The sequence below is a fragment of the Molossus molossus genome, unplaced genomic scaffold (genome assembly GCF_014108415.1).
Source record: "Molossus molossus isolate mMolMol1 unplaced genomic scaffold, mMolMol1.p scaffold_m16_p_1, whole genome shotgun sequence".
Taxonomy (NCBI): domain Eukaryota; kingdom Metazoa; phylum Chordata; class Mammalia; order Chiroptera; family Molossidae; genus Molossus; species Molossus molossus.
This window is the reverse complement of record NW_023425344.1, coordinates 186,158,104-186,185,161: the sequence shown is the minus strand read 5'-3', so window position 1 is coordinate 186,185,161 and position 27,058 is coordinate 186,158,104. Positions and strand designations below refer to the sequence as shown.

Here is a 27,058-nt window from a genome sequence, read left to right as displayed (position 1 = left end):
CCCTTGCTGCCATAAAGCTACAGCGGCCACAGGACGAGTATTGCGGCCTCCAGGGGCTGTGTGGCTCCAGGTGACACCAGCGAGGGAGCTGGGGCCTCTGTCGTACCCCCACACCGAGTTCCACCAGCAGCCTGAAAGGTGGAAGCGGGCTCTGTCCCAGCAGCTCAGATAGAACCTCGTTCAGCCGGGACCTTAACTTCTGCCCTGTGAGACCCTGAGCAGAGAGCCCAGCCCAGCCTGCCCACATCTTTGACTCAGAGAATGGTGTGCTGACATGTCTGTACATTTGCGCTAATGTGTTATAAAGCAACAGAAAACAAATACAAGTTGTTTATTTCAGCCACAGAGGACGATACATCCGCTAACATTTGTGCAACGCGTAGGAAAGAGCACAGAGCGGGGGATTCCAACTCCGGCTGCCCATCAGAACCTCGCGGGGAGCACTTCAAAAATGCCAATGCCTGCCCCCCCCCCCAGATGTGCTGATCTAATTGATTTGATTGTTCTGGGATGTGGCCCAGGCATTGGTATTTATGAAAAGCTCCCCAGGTAATTCTAATATGCAGCCAGATTTGAAAACCACAAACATAGAGCAGATTCTATAAGGCAGAGAGGTCGATGAGAGAGAAGACTCTACCTTACGGTCCCTCTGCTGTGAGGTAACCGCCCGGAGCATGTCCGTGATTCTCAAGCTGCCTTCAGCTGGAGGAGACGCTATCTGATCAGCAGTAGGACCCCAAGAACCGTCAGCTCTCCCTTAGTAGAAAATCCGAGGGCTTCCAGTTGCTGAGATCAGCAGCTCTCTGCATCGTCGAGGACCCGAGGGCTTCCTGTCTCTGCTCTGCCATCTCCCAGGTCACCTTCATGCTGCCAAGTGGCAGCTGCTGATATGTACCCTCTGCCACCCACCACCATCCTAAGGAAGAGAGTGTCTCCTCATGCACCCTCTTTGTTAGGGATGGAAACCTTTCCGAAAGCCTTCCCAGACTTTGGTTCAGATTCTGCTGGCTAGAATTGGGTTGCTTCCATGATCTCACTGTCAGAGAGACTGGAGAAGAGGTCAAGCAGGTATTTGAACAACACCATCTTGTCCTGCATTGAAGAAGCCCAACCCTTGTTCAAATCAATTTGCCTGTGGTCAACGGCTTTGTTATGCCTTTTCTCTGCAGTTCGAAGAACCTATCGACAATGTTAAACGAGGACTGTCGCACTTCGCATTTTTAGCCTCCGTTAAATTATTCACTTGGGGTGATAGCACATGTAAAGGTGAGAAAAGTACCCTTCCTCTGGAGATAGCTCTTCATTCCTCCGGACTAGGTGACTAATCTAAAACCAAGAGACACACATCCAGTCATGTGATTGATTTAAAATGTTTAACAATGTGGGTAGTGTTCTTCTGTTGGCATCTGAAGAGAACAGGATCTATCTATTGAATGTCTTGGCTGTTGACACCTTTGATATAAGTTAGAACAGTGGAGACACCAATGGCCAAAATATGATGACATCTAGTTAGGCCTCTAAATGCCAGTTTAGAAGTTGAATTTCATTTGGGCGGGCTACTGGTTAAGATTATCTAAAAGAATGTCTTTAATCTCTTCAAGGTGGCACACACTATAACAGACAGGAGGGGCAAAGTCACTTCTAAGGGAGAACTTGTTCAATTGAAAAAATTCACTGCTAAAAAAAATATTTTTTGAAAAAATTTACTTTTTAAAGAGTGGGCAGAAGGGAGGAACCCAAGGGAACGGGAAAGGGGTGTGGTTTTCCCACAGCCTCCACTGGCCCTGTCACAGAAGGGAGGGCTGTGCTCCACTAAGTACCTGCTCCTCTCACAAGTCTGACATTACGCAGAATCTCCTCGTCCTCAGACTTGCCTGCGCTCTGTTCACAGGCTTCCTTGCTTTCTGTTATTCTGGAATCCAGGGAGGAGAAGACAAAGAAAATCTGGCTTTGTGTGGTAGGTTTCGGTGTCCCTGCCCTTTGGGACAGGAAGAAAGCTGAGCAGACGCAGTTTCTCGGTTGAGTTCCACTCTGCCTGGGTCATAGTCCTATTCCTCAGAAACTTCTTTCCTGCCTTTTAGAAATGTCCACATTTCATCAGTTAAGTCTTAGTATCTCCAGAAAAATAAATAAATAAATAAATAAATAAATAAATAAATAAATAAATAAAATAAATAAAATAAAAAAGAAAAATACACTGCTTATACACTTTAGAAACCTAAGGATCTTGTGTTCCATCGTGATCAGTGACCTCTCCCTTTCCGCTGAATCACACCTTCAGGGAGTTGGTTCCCAGCAGTGAACAGAGTCCCACTTTTCTTGAAACCAACTGACTCAAACAACTAAATAAGGTCAGGGGCTGTTTCTGGGATAATTTTCTTTTCTTTTTTTTTTTATCCTCACCCGAGGATATTTTTGTACAGATAGAGTGGGAGGGAGAGAGAGGAAGGGAGAGAGAGAGAAACATCGACGTGAAGGGACACATCGAGTGACTGCCACCCGCCCGACCAACCAGGACCGGGGACAAACTGCAACCGAGGTACATGCCCTTAGCGGGAACCGAACCCGGGTCTCTCCGGACTGCAGACCGACGCTCTAACCGCTGAGCCAAACTGGCCAGGGCTGGCATAATTTTCTTTTTTAAAAACAAATTTAGAATCAGTCTTAGCGTCTTTCCCCAAATACAGGTTTGAATGGAGCATAGTTCAACATATGTTAGTTTTAATGATTTTAACCAGCTTTAATATTTTTGTGTTTCTTTCTAGACTCTTCTATGTGTATATTGACGTTTAAGATAATTTGAATTCTATCACATTCTTCAGTTAAGTATTTTGCTATTTTCATTAAATTCATTTTATGATAAATATTAATGCAAATTAAACAGACATCCAGAGTTCAACTGTCTCTACCTCTCTGGAGGTGGGTTGCATAGGTAATTGGAAACAGTAGCTTAGTAAGTCTTGAAATGCAGATGGACTTACACAGTGCAGCCTTCACTTAGGCAGTCTGAAGAAGCCATCAAGTCAGGTTCAATCCTAAATTTTGATTTTAATGTTAGGAATTGCCGCAGGTATGTGCTGACCAACAAAGGTCCAGATTGCTGGGACCAGATGTCACTGAACTTCGGAGCCTGCTTCAATTTCCAAATGCTCACTCACACCTGAGGTTTTCAAATTTGCACAAGTACCCTAAGGGTTCCATTTCCTTTTTACACTTTGTAAAGCTGTCCCAAACCCATGGAGCGCCCCTTTCAGAATGTTTAACGATGTCAAGAATTCTGTAATCCTCTTACTTGCAAACCTGATTTGCAAACCCTAAGAAGGGGGCGGGGGCAAGGCATGCTTCTACTAAGTTTATCAGAATACCTGGCCAGGCCCTGCCCTCTGACAGGATAAAATTCTGAGAGGCTGTCACCGAATTGATTCCTTTGACACATTCTCTATGTACTTGCTCTGTGCCTCACAGAAGACTAGGCAGCTCAGATCCTCAGAAAACATTCTCCTCTGAGATAAAGCCTGACTCTGGTAGCTCCCCAACCACAGGGAGCAGTGCAAAAATTACAGCTCAGTTGAACTCCCAATATGCGACCTCAGCTCAACATGAGGAAATCCCAACATAAGAAATACAGTGAGTTCTCCCGCAAGACTCTGACTGTCCACAGAGGTAGATCATGCCCAGAAACTCAGATGGGTACAGGTCAGTTTCTTCTAATGTTGTGGTGTCCATCCTCTGATTGCTTTCCACCTACACATCAATCCATGGTTTTTTTCCAAATAGTTGACTTGGCTGTGTTCATGACCAGGGCCCAGCATGTGATTGATTCCCTGACTGTTTCATTTTTCACTGGATGTTTGGCACATACCCCTGGATACAGTGTTTGTCTCTCCTCTTAGACATGAAGTGCTGGACAGAGGCCCTCCACTCTGATTAAATACTGATACTCTCTTTCAGCCCTTTCATGGAGCGCTCTGGGAATGAACCCTGATTTTTGAAGTGGCCACCATCTGTATTTCTATAGTCATCAAGGACCCCAATTTCCGTACCTTGAAAATGGAAATGACAAGTCTTGCCCCTTCCCAACAGAAAGCACGTTGATAATTAACTGGATAGGCCTCAAAAGCTCCAAAACAACCTCAGAGAAGCAAAGCCCTGTCCATGCAACCCAAGTGCTGGCCCACCCTCAGGCACCAATGGAGGCGCTCAACACCGTTTCCAAATAGGAAAACAACACACCACCTCCGGCTGGCTCTGTGACTGACTGGTGAGCAGCTGTGAGCCCAGCTGCCAGCGAGGCACGGGAGATGGACAGGACGTCCAAAGCAGGTCTCACCTTTTGATCAGAGTGCTGTGCCCCTGGGAATTGCTGCATTCAGGGCAGCAGCCTGGCAGACGTGTGGCAGCAGCGGCGGCTTTCTAGACCAGCGGTGGCTTTCAGACCACCTCGGTGGCCCTGGCTACGTTTTAAGTGTCCAGAAGCCATACATGCTAGTGACTACCATGTTGAGCAGTCCAGGGAGAGGACATGTCCATGAGCACAGAAGGCTCCACTGGACAGGGCTGCTGGAACTGACAGACCTTCCCTCTTGCCACTACTCTCACTGGCCTCAGGTTAGTCTTTCCAGTAGCATCGGGTGGGTCCGCCTCACACACATGAAGAACAGTTACAAGTAACAGTGTATGGAAACAAATGTCATGTTTTCATACTTTCCTTCCCTTAAACCCAGCATGAGAGGCTAACATGAACCACACTGCATGTTACAAATAGATTGATCAACCCGTAATCAATACCTGATTTTAAAAAGAATCATATCACGCCCTGGCCAGTGTGGTTCAGTTGGTTGGGCATCATTCTATGCTCTGAAAGGTTGCTGGTTTGATTCCTGGTCAGAGTACATGCCTGGTTGCAGGCTCAATTCCTGGTAGGGGGCATGCAGGAGGAAGCCCATCAATGTTTCACTCTCACATTGATGTTTCTGTCTCTCTCCTTCTCCTTTCCTCTCTCTCTAAAAATCAATTAAAAATCTTAAAATAGCCCTGGCCGGTTTGGCTCAGCGGTTGGAGCGTTGACCTGTGGTACAGAGAGACCCGGGTTCGGTTCCCGCTAAGGGCACGTACCTCGGTTGCAGTTTGTCCCCGGCCCTGGTTGGTCGTGCGGGTGGCAGCCACTCGATGTGTCCCTTCACATGGATGTTTCTCTCTCTCTCTCTCTCGCTCCCTCCCACTCTATCTGAACGAAAAATGTCCTCGGGTGAGGATAAAAAAAAAAAAAATCTTAAAATAAATAAATAAATAGAATCCTATCATGGGACAGTGTCTAAAATATCCTATTTTTCTGCATGTGTGAATTTCAGTTGATTCATGGTCTACAAAGCCAGTATTTGACCACTCCCAACCCCCTTATGTCTATTCCCATGTGAATTAATGGTTGATTTTGTTACAGGTCCAATTCTTCCTTGTTTATGGTACCATATCTATTGTACCATAAAGCATGCAACTTTGGCCGAGATTTGTTTTGCATGTTATATATGCAGAAAGGATAAACCTCATGAATAGACCCCAGCTAAATGGCTTCAAGTGCATTGTTTATCATGCCTTATTTTATTGCTAATTTCACGTCTAATAGAAACAGACCTCACACACCCATAAAAAGCCCACAAACCCAGCTATTGAAAAAGTAATATTTAAGCATAGCATCCATAAAATAAGTAATAGAATTATAGAGTTGACAGGTTACATAAAACTGTCAGAGATATGGATGTCAAACCTTCTCTTTTCAAAAATGAGAAAACTGAAGTTGAGAGAGGGGCAGGACCACAAAGTTGCTTGATGATTGATGGAGTCAGGATTAGGACCCAGCTCCCAGACCTGGACCCAGGGCTATTTTGGACATCTTGTTCTGTTTCCTCCTCTGACAAAGAGGATGAAGATGAGCTGGGAAGGGAGGGGATAAAGTTGGCCTCTCTCTGATGACCGGAAGGTCAGTCCTTCTGGGATTTGGCCAGCACCTTGACCACCAGGTCACTGCCTTGCATGGAAGACAACCTTTCTTCTTAGCCCGTACCAGCACTGCAAGTGTTCCCTCTGGCTTCAAAACCGTCACACCCCAGAGTAACCTAAATGCCTAATCAATGGGATTTCTGGACCAGAGAACAGGTGGTCTCTCTTGGTTAATTAATTTGTGCCTTTACAATGTCTTTCTTATGAAAAGCTCTTTCTTTCCAACGACAGTGAAGTATTTATCCTGAAGAGTGTGATAGTTTTAGGGTTCTGTAAATCTGAAAAGTGAAATTCAGCTCAGTCTGTAGCATTCATTAAATGATCAAAGACATCCACAATTAAAAAAGGTTAAGTCTGTCTATCAGGGGAGAAGAGAAAGATGCACTTTTTAAAAGAAAAAACAAACAAACAAAAAACCCAAAGAACCCAGGAAAACTGGTATAATGGCCATAAGGTATAATAAACACCAATTTCATGAAAATTGAGAATGTAAATGAAAGAATTACAATGCTCAAGAAGCCCAGAAAGAAACAAGGATGAAGATATATTTCCCTTATCTTGTTCTTCATTCGTGTGTTTCAATTCTAAGAGTTTCAAATGGACTTCTGCAAGTCAGTGAGGAGTGAGGACTTCCGGTGCCCCCCTCCCCAGCACCGAGGGGCTCAGCTCACAGACTTCTGCAGTGGGGGCAGGGCGCGCATTGGGCCCCAGGACCGGTGGCGCCGCCTTGCTGCCTACACAGGCGCAGTGGTGGGAGCTGTGGGAAGGGCGAACAGGCCTTCCAGCAGTCTTTCCCCTGAGGGGATCCCTGCACTCTTCCTCCCACCTCCACACTGAAACAGGCCCTGATAGGCATGGAAAGCACTCCTGGTGCCCGAACACTGAAATGCAGCTCCCTCATCAGATGATGGTATGAAAACAAGGATCAACATCTGCGCCTGCAGAGATGCTGCCGGGGCTCTTGGAAACAAAGTGGCCACGGAGGAGGTGCGGAGGGGCTTCGGCCAAGGCAGCCACTGGACCCAAGAGGCAGCAGTTGCTGCAAACACTCCTACTGTCTCTCCCAGAAGTGGCGTGACACCTTCGACATGCACAAGAGCCAACGACAGCAGACACCAGCTCATCCTATGCTAAGGGAAGAACCAAATGGAATCATAATTATACCTTCCATTTCAATATTTGGGGAAGCTAGCTATTAACATGTTCTGTTCAGTTAAAACAATAGAAATGAGAAATGCCATATATCAAGTAGCAGGAAGTGTTCACAGAAACCTGGTATACCAGCTATAATATTGGACTTAAAATGACATTGAAAAAAAAATGTGGGAATACAAATCATGGATCTTAGAAATGTCCATTGCACTAGATCTGTGGACATGTGAGCCAGTAATATGTTTGCCCTGTGGCATCTGACTGTTGGTGTAACAGCATTCATTTGGTGTTGGAACTGTTTCTCTGTTTCAGGACCTGCCCATCAGTGAAAATCTTCCAAGAAGAGATTGGTGGTGTAACCCCGACTGGGTAGTAAATATTCCAGATAAGAATACTTTGGTAGATTTTTTTTTTAAAGATACTCTCCCTGGTGTTGACTCAAAACTATTTTAAAAAGATGATATGCTGAAACTCTCCAATATCAAAAGGCAGGAAATAATGATTTATATATTTTATTTTGACTTTACATGCGGTGTTAAAAACCCAAAGTACATATTATTTACACATCCACAATACAAGTTTACAAGGTATCTATACAGGTTAAAGTTCTCTATAAAACAGTATAGAGCCACTTCACGTTAGGGTTACTTTTTATGCCGTAACATTAAAAAAGATACAATCTGTGTTTACCTTTGCACAAATGGATAAAGCATTTAAAAATTAAATTAACAGGATAGAGACTAGATTTAGTGTTAGAAATTTCAACATAAATACCGAAAGAACTCACATTACAAACGACAAGGCAGCACAATGTTACAAAATGTTACCCGGGAATCACACAGTTACTGTTCCGTTTTCCGCACACCGGGATTAATATTGGTAAGGTGACGGTGGACTGAGTAATGTCTATCGTTGGTTGGTTTAATTTATTATTAATCTGTAATATTTTAGTTGCAAAACCGAAGTGTTTCAAGAACAGAAGTTTTAGCTTCCAGAGATCTCAGGGAATCATGTTCTTTATAAAACAATATTCTCAAAGGAAAAGATTAACTGTATCAGTATTCTACATTTTGTATAAAAATGCTCTGGTCTTCTGCCACCCATCCTCCCCCAAGTGATGTGTACCGTCAGCATTATCACAAGAAGTCAGTTGAGCTTATTTGTCTGACTAAGTCAGGAGCCTTCCCCTGCCTCGACACTGTCTAGGTTAGGGTTAATACATCATGGCGTGATGTGCAGCATCGTAACTGAAACAGTCATTGGGACTGCCCGTCAACAACTGTAAGTGGCTTCTGCAACGCTGCGAATAAATGACTGTGGTATCCACAGGTGTCACGTTACCCAGGAAACCTCATTTGACTTCACATTATCACTGTTTCATCCTTAGGAAAGCAGGAGCGGAATGTTTATCATGGCAAAGGACATAATGCTGCTATCTGAGTGGACTGTTTGACAATTAACTGTTCTAGGTTGCTCTTAGGATTTTTTTTTTTTTTCCGAAAGTCTTCAGGTGCTGGTTGAAAAACGTTTACAACTGGCACTCAGTAAATGATGTGCTATACTGAAAACACTGGACATATTTTAGTACTTCTATCATTCTCATGAATAAGGCACAAAATGCACAGATTCAGGTAAACTCACATGTAATATTTACATATATTGTCATTACCTGCATGACTTGGGAGAAAATTCTCACACAACACGACATAGACAACAGGATTGCACCACTGAGGTTTTCATGGACTGTGTCTGTTAAGCCAATTGCAATTCTTTTCACATTTCCTTCTTTTGTGTTTTACATTATTTTATTTTTAAATCTTGGGGGTAGGAGGAGTTCAAGGAAGAGAAATTTTACTACACGGGAAAAACCAAACACAATGAAAATAAAACCTTATCAGTGTGTCCAAGGATAAATAGAGTGACTCAGGCTCGGATTCACAGTGGACAGGTAAATTTTACTACTGAATACTGTTGGATAAATCAAGGATACCTCTTAACATCTCCGTCTCTTTAAGCTGGCAAGACTGTAATCGAAGTTTTAATGAATAGCAGCACAAAATGACTTCGAACTCTTTACATTCTGGCATTGGGTACCACATACGTCAATCATACTGATGGTCAAATCAGCCTTGATTTCTTTCTTTCTTTCTCAAAGCTGAACCCAATGGACTGCAGTGGGAAGTAGTTATCATCCCTGTTCAGTCATACTCAATGTAAACAACTCCGCAGCACAAAAAGATGCAATGGGCACCTAAACACATCCTGGTGGATACGGGACACACGCACACTCACACACACGCTCACACACTTGCACGCACGCAACACAGTTCATTGGTGGCATGAAAAAAATTGCCCCACATGAAAAAAAAATGCTACAGTTTGGGTCAAAGACTGATTTCTTAGCAAATTGTTTGGTAATCCACAAGTTTGTTTCTTTGAGACATTACCATTGTTTTTGACATTTGTGCAAGAGGCAAGGTGAATGCATACATATTAAAATGTTCACATTGAATGGGAAGACCACGCATAATGGCAGTCTAAGTTGAACCCATTTTCAAGTATTTACTCACAGATTCTTCTGCGTACTGTATCAGCTCTTTACCCCGGAAGGCAGCCCCTCAGAGCTACACCTCTGCTTAGCTTCAAACAAAAGAAATGGAATGTCCAGCACCTTCCTTTGTTTTGGGTGCGTACACAGAAGCCTTGTTGCAGTAGCTACATGTGCTAAGTTCTGATGTTGCCAAAGTGAGAGAGTTTCTTTGGCCACTTGGTTCTCTTAAAATACAAGTGAGTCTCTTATCTTAAGGTACCCTTACAACATCATCCTTGCAACAATGTGGACTGGATAAAGCCACATGGGAACAGCACACTTGCGGCCTAGTAAGTGTATTTGTTCAGTGGTCTGACAGAGGTTGTTTGAGGAGCAAATGAAGGCTTTGGTGGCACGTCAGGTTTTAAGGAGGGTGTCCTCTTTAGCCCCGTCCTAGGAAGGGTGCCATTACTGGTGTAGCTGCTCTGTCTGGAGAGGGCAGGCTGCAGGTGAACACTCACCGGTGCTCCCTGAATATAGTCCACCTTCGCCCCTGTCGACGTGGGCATGTACCCACCACGGTTCATGCTGGGCTGTCTAGATAACAAAACACCGTTTGGTGAGTTTAAGTTTTTAGGCAGAGCAGATATAGAGTGCCTCTGGGAGGAGTTTTTGTGGTAACCTCTCTGTCTTTCCAGAGAAGTCATTGGCACCCCGGGCGTGGTGGGGACATCCACTCGCTTGGTTGGGCTATTTCTGGGGAGAGTTGAAGGAGGAGAGTAGAGCGATGCCTCCCGATTGGGGACCTTGGGCGGGACCTCAGACATAGGTCCCACGGGATCCAGCATTAGGGTCTGGTGGGCCATTTGGATGTCTCCCATAATGGCTTTGGGGTTACTATTTGGGTCATTTAGATGCTTCAGGAGATCATTGAGGGTATTTCTGGAATCCACAGAATGCCGGTGATCTCTCTTACTGGATGACTTTGTAAGAGGGTGGTCAATGTGTTGAAGCTTTTTTTCAGCTTTGTGAGCATTGGAGTTTGAGAAGGATGTGTTGTAGTCATGGGTAGCGTTAGGAAGAACAATGGCACTGGGGATATGCCCGTGACTTAATGGAGAGTGGGGTGGAGGACTGGAAGGAAAAAACTGGGGGTTTTCTTTCCTTGAAGCTCCATGGCCATGGGCCTTGTCTGCGTGGCTCTTCATGGCCTGCAGGGTCTTCTGGTGCAGCACAGGTGTGGACTCAGGTGTGGGGAGCGCAGCCAGTTCAGGAGGTTGGCCTCGATGGTCCATGACCATGGATTTCGTGTCTCCAGTGGGCGGCAGCTCTTTCCGACTGGTCAGCAAGTTACTGTATAACTTGGGAGAATCAATATTCTGCTGATATTCCTTGACCGGGCTATCAAAGAGACCATTCAGTTTGGCGAAACTTCCACTAGAGTCTGTGCACGACTGGGCAGATTCTGCATCTTTACGGATCTTCCTGTTTTTCTGAACAAACATGTCACGGTAGCAGTAGACGGCCACCCCTGCAATGAATGCACCCAAAACAAAAGCGGCAAAGACACAGGTGATGAGGACATTCATGTGGACCATCTGGTTGGACTCTCCAGACTGGACTTCCCACCGCACACCTGCAACAGACACAGGGAGAGTCTGAGTGAGGTGCTCTCGAAAACCATCTCAGCCAGCCAATGGCTCCCACTGAGCCAACACTCCCTTCGCATGGTCTATGTGCTAAGCTTGGAGGCTCAAGAAGACTCTAACATTCCATAAAGACTTTTTTCTCTCATCAGAGTAGAATCCCCAGAGACATCTGATTCCTGCAAATGCCAGGATAATTCTAACCTCCCACTGAGCTGTATTCTCCGTCTCTTCCCCCCAACCACCCCGAAACAGTTGTTATATAACATTAGAAATTCCTAGAGTTTCTACCCAAAAATTAGTATTAGAAAGTGTATATTTTCTAAATGGCCTGTTTTAAACTCACACAATGTTTTATCTCATGGTTTTCTCCAAATTCATAAATCAGGATTAAAAGGCAGATGCTAGGATTAGGGAAATGTACGAATTGGCATAAATGTATATTATGCAAACGTAATTATGCTACCTTAACTGGAATAAAAACACGTAATTGTTTTCACAAACCAAAAGCACCGGCTTGCTCATCGTTAGCTACAAATACAGACTTCCACGTTTGCTTTTACAGTTTGTTTTTTCATTCCACCTTGGGAGGAAGCACCTTTGAACTGTCTGCTATGAAGGAAATCTAAACAGTCTAAGGAAATCTACTTTGTATTTGTTAAGTAATATGACTCAAATATCTTGAGATATTTAGAAATATTTATGTTAGACTAGAAGAAGAGTGAATTAGTTCTAATTATTGGGATTTTTAATGCAACCACAGACATCTAACAGTCAACCAAAGAAATGTTAGTTTCAGAGGTATCCAAGTCTGTTACATGCTATAAATACAGCTATCCCAGGATCAGGTAAGCCAGAGTCATTCTGAAGGTTTGATTCTGTAGGTTAGTACCAAGGCCTTGGAACGTTAGTCATTTTTAATCACTGTCCAGGGTTATGAGAGTCAGTGGCACTTTGAAAGAGAATAAAGGTAGAAATGGTACTACTAAAGGAAACAAAGCAGGAAGAAGGACTATAAAACTGTTTACAATGAAAACATATAAAACCAAAATCAACAGGTGTAAATCATAAATGACAATGCATTGTCATAGAAACTGATTGGAAACCTGATCCCATAGTTTAGTAAGCACTAAAGAGCAGATTTTTTTTTTCTTTTTTTCTCTGGAGTAATATATCTAATAAGCCGACACAGGCATCTGGGTTATAACGGTTTCCATTACGGCCTGTTATATTTCATTGCTTGTGGCATTCAAGCAGCTTAGCACCTCGTAGATCCTTTCCATACGGCGCTGTGAACTGTAGCTAATCAAAAGACTGGGAACAGCTCTTAGGCAAAATATCTGATATCTGGGTATTCGCAATTTAGGAGTTTTGTTTTTTGATGTGGCTGGGTGACCCTCGCAATTCTCTGATCTCCAGAAGTCTCCAGCTTCTTCAGACAGAAATCAACAGACTATTTTGTCGGAGACATGGCCCTTTCTCTAACAGTCTTACACCTTCACCTTTCAGGGAATGCACCCCAACTTATGCACAGAAGAGTGAAGTGACTGCGGCCCGTCGAGGTGGGGAACAGACAGCAGCTCCTTCCTGCTGCACCGCCACAGCCCTAAGTTCTTGGGCTCCCCAGAGATGTTAGGAATCAGGTTTCCACTCAATGAGAGATGATTTCCCTGGTGAGGCCTTACCCTTTGGGATACCTGATAAAGGATCAGTAAAATCAGAAGTGTTTGGGTCATCTTGAACTACAAATTTCCGGGAGCTCGTCAGTTTAGGTCTCCAGGTATCAATCACTTTGGGTGTGATTTGTGGGATGCTTGTTACTGTGGTAACAGAAGATGAAGATACCTCCATGTCTGTGGTGGCAAACAGATGTTTATTAATGTGGGCAGTGCCAGCAGATTTTTCTGACTGATCTGTTGCATTTCTATGTACAGTTGAAGTCAATTTTAGGAGAAAACCAGTTCTAGGATTTCATAAAAATGCATCGACAGAGACTAGACAAAATACTTTCCTTGCAAGGGAAAACTAAAAACTAAAATTAACAATAAAGCTATAGTAAGCAGATTTAAAAATTAAGCATACTCCAAATGCTCCAATGGAAGCCCCTGGGTGACGAATGACACTCATGAAAAAAGAAATGCAAATCCTAAAGATTCATTGGTACATTTTTCATCTCTTTGTGCGACAACATCATTTCATTTCTTTCTGTGTCTGTTTTTCAAGCACTTTCATAGACAGCTGGAGTCTGCCTATCCCTCACTGGGGAACCTAAGTGTAGCTTCATCAGAAAGCTCCTGGGTAAGTCCATGTAAACACTTGGTTTGGGACCTGACGAACCAGCTCTGCCTACGTTGTCCTGCTTTGCCATGGACCCCTACCCACTGCACTGAGGGCTCACTGTCCACGGGAAAGCACTGGAGCAGAGATGAGTCTCGCCCGTGCCTTCCAAAATGCCCAGGGCGTTCCTTCCAAAGAGTCAGTGGAAATTTATGTAAAAGAAACAGCATTTACAAGTGGAATTAGGATGTTCTGGTGCATGAGATTCGACATCCCCCGAAACTGCTAGTGACTTGGAGAAGCAGCCACAGGGCTGGGAGTGACGTCACATCCTAGCATGTCTATTACCGATTCCCACCAAATGGACTTTCCCTCAAAAATGTAAGCATATGATTTTAGTGTTAAACCTCCGGAGACCCCAATTCAGACTGGTGCAATGATCACAGATGAAGACTCCGAAACAGATACCGAGAGAGGGGTGTGGGGAGCCCAGTGAGCGCCTTAACACATCAGACACCAGCTTCATTCAACCAGGAGCCCCTTTTCATACCACGGAGACCACAACATTCAACGTTCCCTGGGATTACCGCAAACCATTCCAAAAAGATCTCTAAAATGTATAAATACACATTTTGAAGAAATGCGTATTTGTTTACTAGGTCTGAGGGGAGGCGAGGAGAGAAGGGGGGAATAATGACATTCTGCCATCCATTCAGTACGGATGGCCAGAGGGGACATTCACAATGCACAGGAGGGAAGAAAGCTCGGGGGCCGCGTGCAGCTGGAATGCAGTCTATGTGAACTCATTTGCGTTTCCTCGGAGGATGTGCCTTGGCCAATGATGGACTGTTAACATGCTCCACAGGGTGAAGTTCTGAGTAAGAAAAAGTCCTTTGGTACCATCAGTGGGGTTATGAGTTAAAGCACAAAAATGAAGGGCTGCCAAACTGCAAAAGGAGGGGACAGGGGGCTGAAAATGCTGAACTGAAGGAAAGAAAAGGTTGTTAATTCAAAAAAATTAAAAAAACTAACCAGATGTTGGACCGCCAAATATTTTGTAATCTGGTGTAGTTGAAGTAGGCAAAATTTCTAAAAGAATTAAAGGAACAAGTAATCAGTAAAAAAGTAACCGAAAGAAAGCAAAAATGTATGAATTCGAATCAACTGAAAAAGTCAAAAGAAAAGACTATAAATGAAAAGATTTACCTACTGGTTAGACTACCTTTCTCTAGATTTCCTACGCAATTGTAAATGGTGAAGAAAAAAAAAAGTAAGATTCTCTAAGGGAAAAAAAATATATATAGATTCTTCTCTAACGTATCCCCACGACCAAACAGCTCAGCTTTTGAGAAGTTTAAGTTAAATGCTAGGGGGTAGGTGTCCTGAGTCATTAAAAGGCTGGTTGTAAAACAATGTTCACGTGCAAGTGTGGTCAAAAAGAAAGGCCGGGAGGGCGGGGCGGTGGGTCTTACCGTGGCAGTCCCCTAGGTGCGCCGCGTTGCCGTATTCCGTGTCTTGTTCGTACCCTCCAGTGCTGTGGTTATGGAAAGCAAAGAAGTCTTCAGTTAACAGCCTTCATAGAAACACAGTGACAACCAGAGCAGAACCAAAAACACAACTCGATTAGTAGTCAGCATGGGCAGAGAGGGGAAAAATGGACATTTCAACATAGCTTGCTTGTTAACTGGAGGGTTTCTGTTCAACGTTTGGTAACTGGAATGTTGAAGAGAGAAGAGAATTGTCTATTCCCTTAGGTTTATACTTTCTATCACCTTCCTTCCCTCTCACAGCTCCAGATTTTCCTTTTCTTTTTGTTTTTTTAATACTTCTCCCATGACAAAAAAAAGGGGGGGGTGTAATAATAGTGTTATTGGAAGTTTTCTAAAATGTCAAGCTTTCCAGAGCCTGGTGACGACAGACGCAGATGTGGAGATCTTGGTTCATGTGACAAAGGTACTTACAGCATCCCCGGGGTGACTCTGCCACAGCCCCCCTGGCTCAACCAGCCGCAGTACGGGTCTCGCGATGCAATGCAAGACCTGCACATAACCAAACCGAAAGTGACTTGGATTTTCTTGTCGTCAAAGGTCTTAGTGCTGCAAGACCCAGGGTAAGAACGGAAATATCAGCTTACTTTTTACATGATCCATAACGCTCGCAGCGGCTGAGGGGCATGCGGATAACACAGCTAGAGAACGCCACATATAAAGTGTGACGGTCTTTATCCAACTGTAATGAGATGACCTTTTTGTCTTCCTCATTCTCAGGATTGCACCTATATCATGGGATACATTTTGAAGCCATATGTTTAGTTAAGTCAAAAGCTGTCTGAACTATCCAAGGCAAGTGGGGTTTGGGGTTTGCGATTACTGAGAGCTGGGGAGGTCCTAAGGAATATTCTCGGTAGCAAGCTGGGCAAGTACATAGTTTGGGAAATAATGATTATGCGATTCATCTTCTACTGCTCTGCACGGTTGGTTAAATTTCAGGCTGGATAAAGGTTTTTTTTTTTTTTTTTTTTTTTAAGATTGCTTCCTGTTCTGATGATTGAAGGGAATTATAATTATGAAGACTATGTTGGACTATAGCGGGGGAAAAGGATAATGTTTTAATGCATTTAAATCTTCCTGTGCTAGATGTTTCTCCTCGGTCTCTTTTGCTCCATGTCTCTCATGTATTTCTTGTCTGTCTTAATGGTCTGTAAAATCTTTTATATCAGTGGTTGAAAGAACTGTATTCTGTGTGTGTGTGTGTGTGTGTGTGTGTGTGCCTGCAACTGTCTGCTGCGTGTCTGCTGCGTGCGCATCCCGGCGGAGTTTGCCTACCAGGTAGGAGGGGTGGTGCTAAAGTGCTCTCATCTTCCACAGGTGAAATTCAAGGGCTGAATTATTTTTAAACTCATCAAATGCCCATCTCTAAGCCCCAGTGGACTCAGGAAGTAAACAAGGCCAGGATTTATTTCAGCGAGGAAAAAAAACACACACACACAACAGAACCCAAACCACTAATATGCCAAACCACTGCTAATTTAGAGGGCTGAAAGGAAATGACTAGATGAAATAAACTCCGGAAAATTTTGAGCAGGGCTGAAGAGTATTCTCGTAAAATACACCTACTTTGCATGGTTGTACGCGTCAATCTCTTCCAGTAACACGCTGTCATTCAGAGAGAAAGAACTGGTCTTTGCCAGAACTTTAAGTACCATGCCAGCTTCTGAGCCAACGAAGATGACAGTGTAGTTCTGGTAGGGCCCGGCAGAGTGGTCCACAGCCACAGCCGTCAGTCTGTACCTGCGGGCGAGGCAGCCAGGTCGGAGGGGGCGACCAATGGGAAGAGGCGTCCGAATGGGAGTGGGCGGAGCCGTCTTACCTGATCCGGGTCTTCGTGAACCAGGGCTCCTCTGCAATGGGTGGGACGGCGGAGTCCATCAGGGGGTGGGATTTGATGAACGACAGGGTTTCATCCGGGAAATCAATGGAGGTTTTATAAGCTTCCGCAAGGCCATGCTTTGCACAACAGCCAGGCCTGAAAGGAAAACAGTGTGTTTTTTTCTGCACCGTAAGTTGTATCTAAGGAATAAGTGTTCCTTCTGAAAGAAGAGATCGAGAGAGAAAGGAGAGTGAGCGAAACCCAAGGAGCAGGGCTGGCTCCGGAGCCCAGCGGGTCTCCTCCGTCCTGCTGCACGGCGACCCCCGCCCAGCCTGGGGGGTTGGCCCGCCGCTCTCCGGGGGTGCATGCTTCCAGTGGCCAGATGGTTTTGTTAAAGCCAAAATCCCTTTTTGTCATATCTCTTTACCTTGGCTTTGGTACTTTGTCTTCGGGGACTGCTGTCCAAACAGAATCTGGAGTTTTCTGTTCTTTAAACCGTCCTTTGAATACTTTCTCAATGTCATCCATGCTAAACGCACAGACTGCAGAACCAGGAATGCTGCAAAGGGGGAAAACCGTCAGAAAACCATCAGGTGGGCCCGTTGGTGGGTCCCACCAGCAAGGACAGAAGATCTTTGAGGTGCCAAGGATCTGTTCTCACCTGTTGAGCTGTGTGGTGAACACCCCGACCACCGTGGGGATGCCATTGATTTGTATGATGTTTGTAATAGACTGCAGAACATCAAAGTAGAAAAACGAGTCCCCGGGGACAGAGCAGTTAAGCCGAGCCTTCAGAAATGAAGTCCAGTGTTTCTCCAGGACCCGCTGGGAGCCACCCATGTCGTTTTTACATATGCGGGCCACACGGGAATAGACAGCCTGCCCAGGGACGAAGCAGAGCACGGGGTTATGAGCACGGGGAGGGAATGAAAACCAAAAGCTGCTGTTTATGGGAGGGACAAGAAATGCTGAAGAAACATCTGGTTCAAAAGAATCTAGCAGTCTTCTCTCTAAGGATCGGTAGTCTAAGAATGCAAACTAGATTTACCTGTGAGAGAAAAGGGTCACTTTTTTCCAAAAACCTTCCTAAGAAGTGAGCTACTGAGCTGCCTGGCTGAGCGGAAACTGTTCCTGTGCTCCGTCTCTCACTTGGCTTCTCACATTGCGAATGAGATGTGCCTTAAACCTGTCCAGAAGGGTTGGCAACACTTCAAACTCACATGGGCTTTTACCAAAGCCCCCAAAGTTGAACAAGGGCCTCTACTTCCCATCCTGCCTCTGACAGAGAGAAACAATAAACCGGCCCCGGATTGCTAAAGCCTTAAAGAAGCAATCGGAGCTCCAGGTGCCTCTAGAGCACCCTCTGCAGAGACAGGAAGCAGAAAGCTTCTCAAGGCCCAAGGCTGCTGTTCTCATCCAAGCCGCTGTTCAGGTGTTTGCAGCAATTACTCTCACGATAACTCCTCACCTCTCTGCACCTGGCCCGCACCGCAGTGAATGCGGAGAAACACGCAAGGACCTGCGCTCAATTCCACGCAGGACAAGCCCACAGTAGAAGTCGGGCGTGTATACTTACCTTGCCTAAGTTGTTATGTTCCACAGCAATTTCTCGAAAGAAGAAATAGACGTAGTTTCCATATTCTATGGCGTGAAGAAAGTGCGGCTCTGAAAGAAAAATTATGAACAAACTGGTTCTGAAAAGGTAATTCAGTGAGTATACAACCTGGACTGCGGGGCATGACTGACAGATGTCACCGAGCTCCATTCAAGCCAGGGAGAACTGGGCACGCCCCTGAGTTGCGGAGGCCCGGCTGGGCGAGCTGGAGCTCCGGGGACGCCGAGCCTTTAATGTCAGCTAATGGACTGTAAAAAGCCTACCGGGAACTGAACTGCGGCAAAGGTCTCTGTTTCAACAGATTTATTCATTAACCTATTTAACTAGGGAAGAAAACCTCTTATGTTGAGAATTAAAAAAAAAAAAAATCTTGATTTCTAGACTCTGAAGAATAGATGACTCTGCAGACATGACCTAACGGACTCTCCCTGTTAATGCTCCAGGATAAGTAGATGCGAGCGGGCAAGGGGATCGTGTGCATTGAGGATTCGGCAAATTGGCACATCGAAATGAGATTTTTTTTTTTTAATCCTCACCCGAGGACATTTTTTTTTTTTTTTTTTTTTTGATATTTTGTTCAGATAGAGTGGGAGGGAGAGAGAAAGACAGAAACATGGACGTGAAAGAAAGGGACACATCGAGTGGTTGCCACCCACATGATCCAACCAGGGCCGGGGACAAACTGCAACCAGAGTATGTGCCCTTAGCGGAACCGAACCCGGGTCTCTTCAGACTGCAGGCCGACGCTCTAACCGCTGAGCCAAACCGGCCAGGGCGAGATTTTTTTTTTAAAGTCACCTAAGATAAAGATCTACTTTCTTGCCTGGGCTATGGGTCTCTTCATTCCTTGTCGATGCCCCTGTTCACAACCAAAACAGCTTATAATTGCTCTAAATAAATAATATAAAGCCTTGCACGCAATCTCCTGATGCCCAGGGTGCCTGTTCCCACTCGGCCTTCCCACTGCCCTCGGCGACCCCACAACGTGCTCTTCAGAGATACCTTTTATCCATTTGGAATCATATTTGATTGTACGAAGGGCAGATCCATCGCCCATGCTTCGATAAATAACAGCATCACTGGCCAAGAAGTCAGCCACTGTGGCAGAATACAGCTTCCCATCTGAAACCAAGTTATAATTTGAGGAAAATAACCATAATTATCCTGTAGTGTGTTGCCCTATGTAGTGTAGTACATAGTCTTGGGAGTGCTTTCCCCCATTATCCCTACATATAGAAATAAGGCTAAACCTGATGCTCGTAATCAACCTGTCACAGGTTGGCCCATAATATCACCTAATTTTACAGATGAGGAATCTAAGCAACAAAAAGTTAAGCAACTTATTCCGGGCCACTGGCTTAATTAACAACAGAACCAAGTGTCAGAAAACTATGTTATACTATGCTCACTTTTAATTCTTTCTTGATTAATTTTTCATAGTTTTTAAACTCTGGAACCCCTATTTTGAGGTAGCTATTCCATTTATGAGCTATTTGTCTTCCTTGAAATTCCTTTTGGGCCTTCAACGTCATCACTCGTTTATATTCATTACACTAAAGAATCTTACCAGCAAAAAGGGCAACGTTGGTTTGTTTGGCATCGAATGGGCATCTTGCCAGGCCACTAATTTCTTCCCCATCATACTCTAAGGTATTCAACTGCAAAGGAAAAATAAATAGCTGGTGTCACAGCTGTTCAATGTACCTGTTTGAAGGCAATACCGCTTTATTTGTACTGAAATTCTATTTGAAAAAGTCTGTCTTTATTCTTGCATAGCATTAGAGCTAAAGCACATTACTAGGTAATAGCAGAGAGAATTCAACTCACTGCATACTAGCGAAGGAAGAAACACTGGTAACAACAAGCACGTCATATGAAAGATGCTCACCCGATAGTATCTGCACATGGGATTAAATGCATTGGTCCCACACACAAACACCATCTCATCATTCCGTGGAACAAATACTTTGATAAAGTTGTGGCATTCGTCCTAAAGCAAGTAATAATTACATTAACATTAGACATTTCATTGGCTGACAAGGTGGGTTCCAGACCACAGAAAGACCCACAGTAGCAGACATGTGTCCGTTTTACTTACTTTATGTTTGCCTTTCATCGCGCAGTTTTCGCGATCCTGTTGTCTTGACCGCCACGTCAGTTTCTGCGTTAAACAAGCAAAACCAAACTTTAGTTTTCCACCGCGGACGTTCTGGGAGGGGAGGGGGCATTAGCCAAGTTCTGAGGGAATGCAGGTAACTTTGCCAATGACACGAGCTTACCTTGCTCGGTATTACTTCTGTTTTGGGGATTTCATTTAAGTTTACTGTATAAACTTGATCCCTGTAGGAAACAAGGCAGTAAGTCATGGCCAGCGAATACATGAAAATGTTAAGCTGCTTCTTATTTTATTTTTACAGATCTGCCTTTGTTGTGTTTTGGAGATCATTTGGATTTTCTCTGTCTCCAACAAAGTCAACAGAGGGTACTTTTTCATTAGTGAGAAGCTTTTATATATCACTGCGGTCAGGGAGCAGAGAAAGCTCTTTCTTCAGCCGTGGATCAAACTGCTTCTTGCATTAGCATAGACATACTTCTAATATTTGCTTGAATAATTCCAAGTTTAAAAAGAGTAAAGGAAGATCCCCCCCCCCACCCCCGGCTGCTTTAGGAATAAAGGACGATGTATGATTTCTTGATGGCAGTAATAAAACAGCCCAGCTGAAGGTTTTTGCTCTGTATTTTCTTCCTGGTACACAACACTGACTCTTCTCCGTGAATATTTTTGGCTACTTGCAATTTTTGATCACAATCACATATTAGTTTTTCATGAACTAGACACATTAATGCAAGCGCCACAAGAGAGAAGAATTTTAATCTAATAAACCAACGAGAGGAAAATTACCTGCCAGCAATATAAAGTGTGTCTCGAATTTTCAACATCAGCTGAAAGTCCAGCCGGTGCTGCGATTCATTGCCTGAAGGGCGTCCTCTAAAAACCGGATATTGCCTTGAATCTGCAAGTAAAAATGGGCTAAACCATCAGTCAGGATTATAGAGCTAAAGAATCAATATCCTGCATTGATTAGCTGTATATACTAGTTGTAGAGGGGTTTTAACTAAATTCCTATCTTCAGGTCTTGAATATAAATGAATAAAAGACAGTAAATGTCAGCAAACGGTCTTTTTCTTTTCACTGGAAATATATAACCTATATAACGGGCTGTTTTAGAAAAGCACCCAACAAAACTGTCCCATTGTCTCCAAACACAGTTATGGATACATTAATATGCAAAACATGTTTAAGGCATATAAAACTCTCATTCTAAAAATGAATACGCTTAGAAAAACCACCACCAAGATAGCTTCCTTCTTAGAAAAGGGGCGCGTCCTTTAGATGACTTACAGTGATAGTCAACAATGTTAAGGGGTTCATCATCTTCGGGGAAGCTGACTGCCCTCAGAGGGGAAACCATCGCGAGCAGCATGTAGGCACAGGGCAGGAAGAACCTCATGGTGGGCCGCGGTCGGTCAGGGCAGCCCCTCCTCAGAAATCCCACTTGGCTGCCTGGAAGACAGAAGCAGTTGGGAAGGACCTCCGTGCTGTGGTGAACCTGTTTCTCACTTGTAATCAGCTCAGTTTTCACCACCAGCTCTCTCCAACACCCTCCTCCCCTCGGGAGCCCTGGCCTGGGTGAAGGAGGTGCCACAGGCAAAACATGGCCGTGTGCCAGGCCTGATGACAGCATCTGGTGAGCATATGGAAGGTTTAGGCACATGTGCAAGAGTTTTTGAGGTAACCATGTATGTCATCACGGCAAAATCCCCAGAACCACAAACAGAAATGCTGGCTGCTGACTTGGCAAGAAGATGGGCAATGTTGGGATTAGAATTTTAATTAAACCCCAATCTGTTCCCTGCCCCCAGCCCTGAAATACATCCAGTCCAGCTTGCCTCTGCCCCTCGTAAATGCCCAGGCTGCCTTGCAAATATCCTGCCTCCCCTCATCTGAGCTTTGCTTAAGGCATTGCCAAATTCCCAGCGCTGCTCAAGCCTTAGCCCGAGATTCTTAAGTAGATCAGTTCCCTAAGCTTAGTAACACCAACATGGAAGCAATGCCATGAACGACCTTGAATCAGGGTGGCAGAGAATTAAAAGAAATGAAATGATTTCACGATCAATCAATCAAGCAAAGCAGGGCAGGGATGAAACGCACAGCTGCCACCAGACCACGAGGGATTTCTACACTTTACATAAAACCATCTGGACACAAACCAATACCCTAAGTACGCCTGTCCTCTTAGCTTTAGTAAACTTTAGAGTCATAGGGGGCCTTTGGGACCATCTAGTCCAACCTCCTTATTTTTCAGATGAGAAAACTAAGGTCTGGAAAAATTCAGGGACTCAGTGAATTTCATGGAGCTATTTAGAAAAAGAGTCCAGTCCAGACCACATCACCTGGGTCCCCATCCAGTCTCTTTTTATCAAATTAGATGATGGGTTTTTATCTTCAAAAGTATAGCATCACAACATATCTTCTTGGGATAATAAATACGTCCATTATTTTTACTGAAGTGGTGTTTCACGGGTGTATGCACATGTTAAATTTTATCAAAATGTACATTTACACATGTGTAGTATATTGTATATTAATATCTTAACCAAGATTACATCATTAATTGTATAATATTAATTGTCAAATTGAAAAAAAATCTTTAAGTGACATCCACTTATTAAAAAAATAAATCAGGGCCCTGCTGGGCCAAGGGGATGGGTATTTTTGTGAAACTGTAAATGCTCCCCTTTGCCATCTACCACCCTGTCCTGCACCCACACTGTCACAACCACTGCACCGAACAGTAAGAACATTGACACTTATCTTCACGTTCCTTTATCTAAGAACTTTAGGGGAGAGGATGAGGGTCACTTCAGATTCTGGGGAGTGCAAGCACCCAGCCAGGTACTTACTATGCCTCTTTTACTTTCTTTCTTTTTTTTTTTTTTTTTATCCTCACCCGAGGACATTTTTCCATTTTTTGTTCAGGTAGAGTGGGAGGGAGAGAGAGGAACAGAGAGAGAGAGAGAAACATCAATGTGAAAGGGACACATCGAGTGGCTGCCACCCGCACAACCGACCAGGGCTGGGGACAAACTGCAACCGAGGTACACGCCCTTAGCGGGAACCGAACCCGGGTCTCTGTGGACCGCAGACCGACGCTCTAACCGCTGAGCCAAACCGGCCAGGGCCCTCTTTTACTTTCTTAATGTCAAACCACAGAGGCACATGTATGCAATGCAATGTTTTCAGTATTTCTCTTTCTCACTAAAGTCAAAGCCAAGTCTATGTGAGTTGTAGAACCCTAGTTCTACAAAAAAAGGGAACACTATTGCAGTACAATGTTTCTTAATGGATAATTAATTGCACAGTAAATGAGTGGGGTCTGGGGCAGCAGCATTTTGGACGGGGTTGAAAGACTGCAGACTTTGCTGGAGGTCTGACTCGGAGGGAACTCGATCGCTTACTACCTGATTGACCCAGCAAAGCTTCTTCAATCTCTATGAGCAGGAGTTTATCTCCAACATGTGGATAACACCACCTCCTACACAGGATAAAAAAAGAACTAAACACCTGGCATAAATAGATTCTGAAGCAGTCAGTACTCCTCACCTATTGTTTACTGGACACCATGCATATTAGGACCAAATTGACCTAAGAGTCTGAGAAGGGTCTGGGGAAAAGATGTAAAATATTAAAGCTACTTGGTCAATCCCACCCCCCCACCCCCCCAACACACACTCAAATGAATAGTTACTTTCAAATACTAAAAGATTATGTTTAGAATACATTTTACAACTCAAGTCCTCACAACCCTGGAAAGGCAAGCAAAAAAACAAAACCCAAGAAGCCCAGCACCCTAACCCAGCAACTGTGCATATGTGGTTCTGGTCTTCTTGCCACAGGCTCTTAATTTCCAATCATGGCAAGATGACCTCTTCCAACCTACCACTTCCCCCGAAGGAGCAGCTTCCTGCCTTTCTCTCCCCCAGTGTCTTGCCATTCATAAAGACCCCAGAAAGTTGAAGCAGTGGTAAAATACAAAAATGTTGCCTAAGAACCAACTTCTGTTATGACATCAATCCCAAACCTCACTCTCTGGAAGTGAAGTCACGGGATGCTCTGCAGGGTATCAGCGTGAAAATTAAGAATGACCAATCAATCCTGAGGAAACTCAGACATAACTGCCTGAAAACAAGAAGACAGTTCTGTGACTCTCACTCCACCACGACAGGTATCTGAACGGTGCAGGTCCCGGGGACAGAGCCTCCGTGCCCCAGACACCAGGGCAGGGAGGGGCCTGACCGGGAAGAGTGTCTGTCACAGCTTGAGTCCAGCACGGGGACTGAGGATGGTGTCACTGCTGACTCACTGGCAAGTATGAAGCTGCAGGCTGAGTGATCATTTCCTATAACTCCTTCATCTGACACTGCAGAAAGCGATTTCTCCTCAGACCCCGCCCCCTGCCAATCTCATCCTCCAAAAATAAAGCCCTGCCACTAATTGCTTCCTGTCCCTGCAGAAAGCCTTATTTTTAAAAAGAATTACTTTTAGATTTCCCATAAAAATTATAAGTGAAAGTATTTAATGTAAAATATATATAAAGTAAGGCTGAGTAGGGGAGGGAAGGATCTGGAAATATCTGAGAGAAACGTACCAGGAAGGAGATTTATTTGCATGTAAACCCCCTCAGACTAGCTCTTACCTTATTTAAGGAAGTATCTCTGAATTCTAGGATTTAGTAAAACCATGAAACATGGTTATGTTGGAAGAGGGCCAATTAAGAGGCAGGACAAAATGTTGGACAAGAACATAGACCCTGGGGTTAGAAGAATCTAAGTTCACACTTTCTTGTGCCATTTACTTCCTGGCACTGGGACTTAAATACACTTAACCTCAAGTGTAAAATAAAAATAATTACATTTTCTACATCATGGGCTCTTCTATGGATTAAATGAAATAATCTATACAAAACATCTAATATAGAACCTGGTCCACAGTAAATCTCTAGTAAAAATTTAAGAATATTATCATGACTATTATTGTTATATCTTGCTGGGCAAAAATGTAAAAAAAAAAAAGATGTGTGTGGGGGGAATGTTTACTTGTATAACTATTTGCAAAACTATTTATGTATGCCATCGTAACAATGTTAGGGGTGTTCTAGGAGGATCGAGGTACAGCTTCATAGACACAGATACCTCCAAGGGAGAGGAGGGAACCACCTTCCTTAAGTGTAAAATTAAAGAACACAACTATATTATGATATTCCTTTCAGTCAGAGAACAAGGATACCTCAGTATTATATGAGCTTCTCCAATATATTACTGATGTTAAAACCAAATTATAATGAGAAAAGCTCTTGAAGGGAGTTCAGAGATACGAAGACAGCCAGGTTGGACGGGCAGGATCCTTGGGGAAAGGGCAGGAAAAGGAAATGAGCCCCACAGTCAGCACTTGAGTTCACATTACGGGGTTTGTTAGTTCTTAAACTATAAAAAGATGAAAGGGTAGTTAAAAGCTTGGCAGTCTCCAGTGTAGGACCCACCAAGAAGGAGGAGTTCTCGTACATGTCTACAGGCTCTCATTTGGGCGTCCGAGGACCTACACCCCAAGGAGAGCAGGCACATGTGACAGGCCAAACCTTACAAAACTCCAGCTTGATCTCTGATAAGCTAAGTGCTAGGTTGGATAGATACTATCTCCTCCTACTCTGGCTACTTGCAGAAAAGATAAGATGAATCTTCTCTAGAGAAAGATAACATCATCCAGAGACTACAATTTTTTATAAAAATTTTTTAAAAATAAAATGCTTAACATATGAGCAGCAATTATTAGACACTCCAAGAACTAAGACTAAGAAAGAAAGAAAGAAAGAAAGAAAGAAAGAAAGAAAGAAAGAAAGAAAGAAAGAAAGAAAGAAAAAAAGACAATAGAAATAGGTCCATAGGTAACCCAGCTATTAGAGTTATTCAACATAGATTTTAAAAATAACTGTGTTTATTTTGTCTAAGAGAAAAGATGATAAGATGGAGAATTTACCAGAGAAATGGAATCTATTTAAAAAGAATTAGGTGAAAATTATACAACTGAAAAGCACAATACCTAAAGCTTCTTAATAGATGATTTTTTAGCAACATATTTCTTGTAGCTGAAGAGAGGTCTAAGGTCTATGTTTCAACTGGAAGATGGGTTAGTAGAAAATATCAGACAGAAACTCAGAGAGAAAAAAAAACAGATGAGAGAATAAGGGACAGATAGGATCTTGTGAAAAAAGCCAACATACTGGAATCCCTGAGAGAGAGAGAGAGAGAGAGAGAGAGAGAGAGAGAGAGAGAGAGAAGCAATATTGACAAGATAATGGCCGCATTCTTTTTCAAAACAAACAAAACACTATTAAGTCACACGTTCAAGAAACT

General features: G+C 43.8%; 1 protein-coding gene across 3 annotated transcripts in view; it reads right to left on the bottom strand.

Moving 5' to 3' along the window:
* Positions 1 to 7,644: 7,644 nt before the first annotated feature.
* The window catches only part of SEMA6D (semaphorin 6D), a 55,011-nt gene continuing 35,597 nt past the window's right edge, over positions 7,645 to 27,058 (bottom strand). For 2 of the 3 annotated variants that reach the window (XM_036270652.1, XM_036270643.1), the window contains exons 2-19: positions 21,990 to 22,151; positions 21,489 to 21,600; positions 20,866 to 20,926; positions 20,685 to 20,747; positions 20,475 to 20,576; positions 20,154 to 20,244; positions 19,589 to 19,708; positions 18,548 to 18,636; positions 17,633 to 17,850; positions 17,399 to 17,530; positions 16,972 to 17,127; positions 16,719 to 16,892; positions 15,737 to 15,877; positions 15,564 to 15,641; positions 15,075 to 15,136; positions 14,635 to 14,691; positions 13,011 to 13,178; positions 7,645 to 11,315 (exon numbers count right to left, since the gene is read on the bottom strand). In XM_036270652.1, the coding sequence (XP_036126545.1) occupies positions 10,027 to 11,315; positions 13,011 to 13,178; positions 14,635 to 14,691; positions 15,075 to 15,136; positions 15,564 to 15,641; positions 15,737 to 15,877; positions 16,719 to 16,892; positions 16,972 to 17,127; positions 17,399 to 17,530; positions 17,633 to 17,850; positions 18,548 to 18,636; positions 19,589 to 19,708; positions 20,154 to 20,244; positions 20,475 to 20,576; positions 20,685 to 20,747; positions 20,866 to 20,926; positions 21,489 to 21,600; positions 21,990 to 22,098 (3,222 nt within the window). In that variant the 5' untranslated portion in view covers positions 22,099 to 22,151 and the 3' untranslated portion in view covers positions 7,645 to 10,026. The remainder of the gene's footprint in view (positions 11,316 to 13,010; positions 13,179 to 14,634; positions 14,692 to 15,074; positions 15,137 to 15,563; positions 15,642 to 15,736; positions 15,878 to 16,718; positions 16,893 to 16,971; positions 17,128 to 17,398; positions 17,531 to 17,632; positions 17,851 to 18,547; positions 18,637 to 19,588; positions 19,709 to 20,153; positions 20,245 to 20,474; positions 20,577 to 20,684; positions 20,748 to 20,865; positions 20,927 to 21,488; positions 21,601 to 21,989; positions 22,152 to 27,058) is intronic. The other variant, XM_036270660.1, reaches the window with a different exon arrangement.